General features: G+C 43.7%; 1 protein-coding gene across 2 annotated transcripts in view; it reads right to left on the bottom strand.

The window, feature by feature from the left end:
* Positions 1 to 8,957, bottom strand: part of rab11fip4b (RAB11 family interacting protein 4 (class II) b) — a 50,616-nt gene that overhangs the window by 39,931 nt on the left and 1,728 nt on the right. For both annotated transcript variants that reach the window (XM_027283099.1, XM_027283100.1), the window contains 2 exons: positions 6,395 to 6,482; positions 4,175 to 4,254 (listed from right to left, as the gene is read on the bottom strand). In XM_027283099.1, the coding sequence (XP_027138900.1) occupies positions 4,175 to 4,254; positions 6,395 to 6,401 (87 nt within the window). In that variant the 5' untranslated portion in view covers positions 6,402 to 6,482. Of the gene's footprint in view, positions 1 to 4,174; positions 4,255 to 6,394; positions 6,483 to 8,957 lie in introns of those variants that run through there.

An 8,957-nucleotide genomic window follows, 5' to 3' on the forward strand; every position in this document is an offset into this window, starting at 1 on the left:
GATGCTTTCGCTTTCTTTCTCTGTCTCAGTTCTTTAAATCAGACCATGAAATGACTGCAGAGGCTGGCAGAGCGATCTCCTCCTCACGGTTCATCTCAAGTGCTAATGTGGAAAAATAGAGGGAGAAATCAAAATGTAGACGAGCATGGGGAGAGGAAATGAGAGAGGAACAAAGTGCCAGCAAATCAGCACAGGGATGATGGGTAATAAATAAAAGCTGGAGCTCTGAACGAGAAGATGGGCGAGAAACACGGAGCAGAGCATGAAAATACAGACGAGGGTGACAAGATGAAGTGACATCAATTTTTCTGTGCTCACGTCTGACCTGCAAACCTCGAGCCTGCAGCTGTGACACACAAACCACAAACAAAACCCGGAGAAGATGACGGAGAGCACACAGAACAACGAGAACAGCGAACGAGACGAGCTTTGGCAGGAAGCAGATCAGAGTTCTGATCAGTTCTCTGACCTGCTGGAAACCCAGAGGACAAAAACATTTCTCCATGTGACGACAAATGAAATGTGAAAAATAAATTATTGATTCATTTTCTGCAGCGGCAAAGAAAATCTGGGCCAGCACAGTTTTCACATAAAGTGTCTCTGTGGGAGTCTGAAGAGATTAATAAGCAGGGTTGCAAAATTCTGGGAAACTTTCCATGGGAATTAATGGGAATTAACGGGAATAAACCGTGAATTTACTAAATTACAGTTGGCCCTTTAACAGGGAACTTAAATATAGTTGTGGAGAAATATATTTTAGCATAATCTTCACAAATCTTGATCAGATTTCCTGCAGGTACACTTGAATATCCGCTATTCCTCAGTAACATCCATAATTCCCGGTTAATTCCCATAAATTCACATATATTTCCAAAATTCCCAAGCTTAACTTATCGTGGAAAGTTTCCAGAAATTCACCGGGAACTTTCCACTCCTTTGCAACCCTATTTAAAAAGCGCAACTGAGCAGTACAGCAGTACAAATGAACAATCACGTGTTTGTTTGTAGGTCGAGTTACTCAGATCTGCACTAATCAATAATTCTAAATGAATAATTACCGTGTGCAGAAATTAATTACCATGCAATCTGGATGCTCTATGGAGCATTTTAGCATCTTTCAGCTCATTGTTTTGGTTTCACAAACGCACTCTCACTGCATGCATCCATTTAGTGTCAAGCTGCAGCTGTTTTCACGCACACACAGAGTGTCCGACACACCTACGCTCAGCGCTGACGCCTGAACACATCCTGTGTGGACACAGACTGAGGACTGAAGCTGCTGCTCTGCTGACATGCTGCTCACACGGACGTCATACAGGGTGTGAGCCTGGTGAACATTCAGCAGCTGAACAGCACAAACGTCTTCAGATGAATGCAGCTTCATAGGGCGGTGTTATGTCAGTGATGTGGTTACAGGCTGCTGCAAAGTCTCTTTGTCGGTAGAAGTCACCAACAGGTGAGTCCCAGAATGTTTTGAGGGATCTGACCTGACGGCCGTGACTCTGATCGAGGATCTGACTGATTCAGCATCAGTTTATAAAGAAACACTTAAAATGTATCGTGTATCATTTATCCTCCTTTTACCGACCCTGCTGGAACTGAGCATCTAGGCCAAGACATCCCCACACACACACACACACACACACACACACACACACACACACAGGATGTATGTATCATCCCAGCTGCTTCGTGCACCAGTTCAATCTCTTTGCACTGTGCCAAAATGCATTTCAGCACCTGCCTCGGCCATACCGAGTCTTTCCCCTGTATTTACTAATATTTGTGTACATGTGTGTATGTCTGTGTGTGTGTGTGCGTGTGTGTGTGCGTGTGTGCGCACATCCAAGTGTGTGAAAGCAAAAAGCAGCAGGAGAGAGCAAGCTAATAAATCCTCTCCTGCATCGTCTCTTGCAATAATGAGGAGACAGTTCTCACCTTTCCTCCCTCTCTTCTTTCACTCCCTCTGTCCTTTTTCCTCTGTCTGACACACACACACATGCATGCACACACACACACACACACACACACACACACACGCACGCACGCACGCACACACACACACACACACCTCTCTGCAGAGCTACCCTGGAGCTCTGGGGTTCCTCCCTCTCCTCACTATGGCAACACAGTTTTGCTCCTGAACATTTTTCCACACAGTTGGACGCCGGCGCTCAAATAAGTGCTGCTTCTATGGATCATAAAAATAATCTGCAACATTTCTCCATCCAACAAAAGAGAGGGAGAAAGAGCAAGAGAGGCCCCTCTAATGTGAAAATGAGATAAGGAGACATTTACAAAAGACCTCCAGCAGACTGAAGAGACGCTCATAACGAGGTCGCTATCGGCGAGGAGGTTAAATAACCGTTATTAGTTTCACATTATCTCCCCCGCACCAAAGAGGAAAACTCATTCCTGCAGGAAAATGAGATTCTGCAAAGACCGAGGCCAACAGATGGAACAGAGGAAGTACCTGCAGACTGTGAAAGAAAGAAAGAAAGAAAGAAAGAAAGAAAGAAAGAAAGTCAGTCTCTGTGAATGTCCATCTATATTAAATCTCTCCTACCTGTCACTGTGTGGACACAGTGCAAACACACACCTCTTCTTGCAGAATGAGACGTCACTGCTGTTAAAGAATCATATCGAAGCTCTGTTTCACTGGGAAGTGAAAAACTCAGACAGCATTTCCTAAAAAAGAGAAGTATTGTTTTGCATTGCCGGTCAAAGACGAAGAAGTAGATAGCGAGCGTATTGCATTTCACCCAGTGTGAATATTTCAAGAGCGCTTGTCCATCGGTCCAATGAAACGTTACACTGAACCACCGACGCTCAACTTCTCCAAACCTGTGGAGTCGTGTTAGAAGACCAACAACCTGACGATTATTGGACTTTGTTGCTATGCAAAGTCATTAAATGCTAGAGAGAACACTGAACACAGAAGCTCCAGGACTTCATGAAATATGTCACATGTAACGCAGGGATCTGTCCTCTCAGACAAGGACGTATCAGTTAGAGTCAAACAAAAGACACGAGACAATACTCTGTGACTGTCATGACCCAGCAAGCTTAGAGAAGAGGAAGCAACATAAAACCACATGTATCTGGTAAAATAAAGTTATTTACTGGCAGGACGTGATGAAAAGAGTCACGTAGACTACAAGCGGGAAAAAGGTGCTAAAGAAATAAATATAACCATGAGAGTGCTTTTCAAAATAAGAGCCCTAACCTTTAAACTGAGTGTGTGTGTGTTTGTGTGTTTGTGTGTGTGTGTGTGTGTGCGTGTGTGTTTCTGCTTTGTTTCTGCAGCTGAACACTGCCACCATGTGGACAGATTAGTGACGTACAGGCTACGCTGACTTTTTAATCTACTGTAAGGTTTCTGGAAAGTTTCCATGGGAAGAAGTTCAGCTAGGGAATTTTGGAAAGAAACTTTATGGGAATTAACTGGAAATTAGGGTCGGGTTGAGGAATAGCAGATTTTCAACTGTACTTGTGTGAAACCTGATCAAGATTAGTCAAGATTATGCTAAAATATATTTTTCCCAAAATATTTTTAAGTTCCCTGTTAAAGGGCCAACCTTCTATTTTGTAAATTTATTCCCATAAATTCCTGTTAATTCCCATGGAAAGCTTCCATTCCCATAATTTTGCAACTCCAGCTATTACATGTTTATACAATTGATCGAAAACTGTGTGAGTGGTTTTTTATTGAGAGCTGTTGATGATGAATATTTCAGTACAGTTTACTGTTGTTATGGTAGGATCTACAGTATCTGCTAACTCGTGGTATAAACAGACATTACACTGGGACTCCAACAACGAAATACAAAAAAAAAGTGAGCCACAGCAAAGCTGCAGATTACTTTCACTTGTTTCAGGCTGTATCATAATTAATCTGCTGCACTTCATGAGCTGGAGTCTTGATATTCATCTAGATATATCCTGCAATGACACGTGAAATGGATCCAGATTATTGTCTTAATTTAGGATCAGATCAGGCTTCAGGGCGATACTTCATTTATTTTATCTTTATCCAACCAGGAGACGCCTTAAGAACATTCTTATTTATAATGGTCTTTTTGAGGAAAGGGAAATTACTTGTTAACATTTCAGGATGCACACACACACTCACACACACACACACACACACACACACACACACACACACTCTTACCTGATAGAAGCTCTTAGCAGTCTCATAAGGCCCGGTGATGAACTGTGCTCCACTTTTCTTTTTAAGCATCCTGACATAACCTGCAAAGATAAAAGCATGAGTGCATGAGTTTCTGCAGAGCGATCACTTCCTATCCTGCAGTCAGTGCACATGCTGCTAACAGCACAACACATCTGCTGAAGTATCGTGACGAAATGTTTTTATTCATGTTGTTTTTTTATTGTTTCCTCCTAAAAAGAACGATGCACATCACACTTGTAGCACGTTATTAAAACGCTGCACTGCTAAAGTATAAATTCAACATGTTCCCCAAACTTCTCAACAGCCACATCGATGACTCTGTAAAAACCGGAGGGTCGATATCGGGACAAAAACACACAAACACTCTTTGTGATGAATGCAGCAGAGAGCAGAGAAGTGGTGCAATTTCTGAAACCACTCTATCATTAAAGAACCAAAAATCCACCGAGAGGAAAAGAGTTGTGAAGCTGCACCGAGGGGTGGACGGCTTGGAGAGTTGACATGAGGTAAAAAGATTCAGAACAAACTGATGTACAGAATAAAACATTCCCTTCAACCTGCAGCTACTGATTTTTGTAGCCACTTATCGGGAGAGGAAGAAAGATGCAATCATCACCCTGTATGAAAGGCCTTTATTCACTCTTTAAGCTCCACCTCCTTCTTTAGCGTGACGGTAGGTGACAGGTAGTGTTGCATGTGAACGCCTCAGTTTTTGGGACTTAACTTTTCTGTGTTTTTTGAGTTTCTAGTGTTTTACACACAGTAGCGCAGTGTCCCATTGACCCCAAACACACCTCAGACTGATGAGAGCATCAGGTGCCAGAGCCGGAGCCTGAATGAGGCCTGGAACCGGAGCCGGAGCCGGAGCCGGAATGGGACAATGAGCTGAAACTGCAGATTTATGTGCTAATTCTCTGTGATCATTAACTGTCACTCAAGTGTTAAATTAATATCTCATTATTAATACCAAAGTAAACTCAGTGCTGTCCAATAATGCAGACTAAAAGTAGAAACCCAGTTTATTTCACCCTAACTCTCAGTGGCAGCGCCCGGGCTCTGCCCCTTCCTGTGTCCTGGTTGGCCCGGGTCCACTGTAGTGGACGAGCTGACCCAGTTTAACAGAGAGTAGCTCATTGCCATAGCAGCCATTGTTGCTAGTAATGTGTCACAGAGAGCTCAGGTTGGACAAAAGTCAGAAGTTCAATCCCACACAGTGACGTCACACGTTGGTTCTGGTGGATGACGGACTTCATGCCGGGCTGCACCTTATTTTTGCCTCATCACATCACACGTCAACGATCTCATATTGCAGCTGGACAGAAACTGAAGAAACAGAAACCTGGAACAGGAACAGTAGTTTGATCTGAGCCTCGTGAGCCCGGTGTGTGTCCCCTTATCAAACACGAGCACGCCACGCCCTGCAGCACTGTATAAAACATGGACATGGTCTCTGGCACCGGGCTGGGCGTGGATAAGATGACCTGGTTCTACAGAGAGAGTGAACAGGACTGCCAAAGAAGAAATACGATGAGTTGGCTTACAGTAAATGTTACTTCACTCCACTGGGTTAGGCAGGGTGGCATTATCAGGGCTTCACTAGAGTCACACAGGCAAGAAATATTCACAGGATTCATCAAAGCATGAGCTGACAAGCTGAATGTTGGTTTATCACATTCAGAAAACACATTTTCTTCTCATGTTCCTCATTCATTTCGCCGTGCACACGGTTCTGGCTTCATACACACAGATATTTAAATATCTGGTGAGTTGGAGGTTTGAACGTAATCACTGGCACTGATTGTTTTTCACAGTGTCATTTTGATTTGCCTTGTTTCAGATTATAGGCCGTCGCCTCGTGCATGAAGCCACTAATCGCTCGTGCCTTGAAGCAGTTTGGCTGTGACTCCACACTGAAGCACTCCAGACAAAAACACTCCAACAGGAAACGTGATGTTTAGTCGTGCAGCACAAAGCACATTTTCATGATTGTTGTACTCTGAGTTCTTAGAAACAGAAATTATTCCCAAAGCTGCAGTGAAAGAAGAAAGATGCTGCAACTCTTCTACAACCTTTAATCTCCTAACTCTCTCACTGTAACTAGATTTCATGATTAATTTGTGATATAATAGTATATAATAGTTCATATGCAAACACATAAACAAGCAGAGAAGATGTGCTCCATCCCCAGCTCATTCTAACCTTTCATGGTGAGGACACCACGGCAGAAGTGTCTGAAGTCGATCCTCCCGTGAGAGTCACAGTGCAGACACCTGGCTAACTGCTTCACCTGTGGAAAAAACATGAAGGCTGTCAGAGCACAGCGAACACAGCAGAGCAGGTATGATACAATACTTTTATTTTTTATTTTCCCTTATATAGTTTATTGGATTTTTATTCATTAAGGTGAAACCCTTGTATAATAGCACTGACTTAACCTGTTGTACCTGTGCTTTAATACCAACTTAAAATCTTATTGGTCGATCAGATAACAGAATTTATTGATCTCACACGGTTCCAGCAGCTCACAAGTTTTAACAGTGATTGCACAGTGTCGTTTACCTTAACGAGTATATTCATAGACAGTGATATGTAACATGCTACAGGATGTCGTGCTGCAGTTAGAGACTCGGACAGCTGCTGTAATCAGGCCCTGCGGTAGCGCTCTTCCTCTCTGGGTGGGTGTAGCTGAAGGTGACCACAGCCTCATGTAGGGGGTGGAGGTGTTTGATGATCGACATCAGCTTGGATAACATCCAGAGGGACAGTCCACGACAGAGCTGAGTCTTTTTCTGTCCCTGTCTACGCTTCCTGCTTCCCTGCAGAATACTGCGTAGAAGAAAAGCTGCAACCTCTGTAGCTGTGAGTCAGTCTCCATAAGTCCCCATGTCCAAATGTCCAACTTCACAGCAGAAACAAACATGTTTACAGCCAGGTACAAAAAACAGTTTTGGTCTCTGTAGCTAATTTCCCCGTTCATGACAACTGTACTGAGGGTGAATTTATATACAACTCACCTGTTCACATTATATTAAGGCTTAAAGTTATGCAGGGTTAAGAGCGTGGACGCTTTGATTGACAGGTGGGTGTGGTCACAGGTGGTTTGTTTGAGCAACCAGACTTCATTCAGCCGCCTCACATATACACACTATTGTGTGTGTATATGTGAAATATGTGAAATTACACTATGTGTGTGTTAATGCAGATCTGTGCCACATTACACCACCTGATGCAGAGACAGGTGGCTAACGAGTGCCCCACTCGTCCTCACTCTCAGAGCCGCACTGAGGCTCTTTACAGCGATGCAAAGTGCTGTGAAGGCTTTCAGAACATTACGCCATATTAAGCAGGAGAGTTTGATAGTTACAACACACAGCCACGCTGCATCTCTCCACTCTCAGTCACTGTATGCATACCGTGCTGCACATTAACAAGGAGCAGAAGATTTACCTTGAGGTCATTTACTATGCTATGCCCTGCAAAAAAAGGTCAGATGGGATGTTAAATAATAAACCTAGAATATCTAAATGACAACTATAAACTGCTTTAATCATCTTGATATCACCTTGAAATGTTTATAGCTCCACTGGAGCAACGGTTATCACTGGGCACAAAGTTTTTTCATTCTTTATTCTTCGAGCACGAGGAGGATCAGGATAAAGTTTATCTGGAGAGTCATTAAAGTGAGGATGGTTTATCATGTTGTAAATTCATGGCAATCTGCCTGCTACATTAGAAGATACTGGATTTACCAAGATGATTTTTGGCCTGATGGTGGTGCATGTTTTACATTTACAGTCAGGCACAGGGAGTCAGTGTTGATGTTGACGTCATGGTGTATAGTTTTGGTGTGCCATCCATGTGGAGATATCTGAGAGGCATTAGGAGACCTCTGCAGAGATTGAGGGGACCTCTAGAGCTGAGTGTCATCTGCATAGCAGTGATGATCCATATTTTTCTGCTTATCTGGTTTTGGGTTGTGGTAGCAACACATTCCCGAGCGTTTCCTGGTCGTTCCCATAGATCCTTCAGCGAATTCTGGGTCTGCCCGTCGGATGTTCCTGGAACACCTCTAAAGGAAGCCGTCTAGAAGGCTTCCTGATCACTTGCCCACACGAAGGAGCAGCAGCTCTACTCCGGATGTCCGAGCTCCTCAGCCGATCTCTAAGGCCGAGTCTACGAAGGTCATTCCCCCTGACCGACAGGTGAGGGTTGGACCTCACCTCACTTCGCTAAACGAATCGAACGTGTGCGATCTCACACATCCTGACTCATGATCCTCCAACATTCACATCACTAAAGAGCGCTGCTGCCTTCAAGCACTCTGCACCGCGCTCAATAATGCATTATTCCCTTTGCAAGCTCCCCACAGCCATTTCAATTTTAACGGCACTAAAGTCAGAGTTAAAGCAAAGGACTGAGACTGAAATGTTCTCCCAGGTCACAGACAGAACGCTCAGGTTGGACCTTGATGCTTCAACTTTGAGAGTCACAGTCGACATTTGATAGTTTTTCTCTTTTTAATGAAATGAGCAGTCTGCACACACACACACACACACACACACACACACACACACACACACACAGCCTTGTAACCATTATTCTGGTAACTGGGTCACTCGTATAGTCCTGCTGATTAAAGCACTTTGAGCTGTTTTAAATTGAGGTCACTGGAAGACTTGGATCAATTCATCTATTCTGAACAAACCCCCCAATTTCAGCAGACTCGTGAAAGTCAGCCGGTCCTGTCTAATATCTGGTTCAA

Source organism: Larimichthys crocea, chromosome X (assembly GCF_000972845.2).
Source record: "Larimichthys crocea isolate SSNF chromosome X, L_crocea_2.0, whole genome shotgun sequence".
Taxonomy (NCBI): Eukaryota; Metazoa; Chordata; class Actinopteri; family Sciaenidae; genus Larimichthys; species Larimichthys crocea.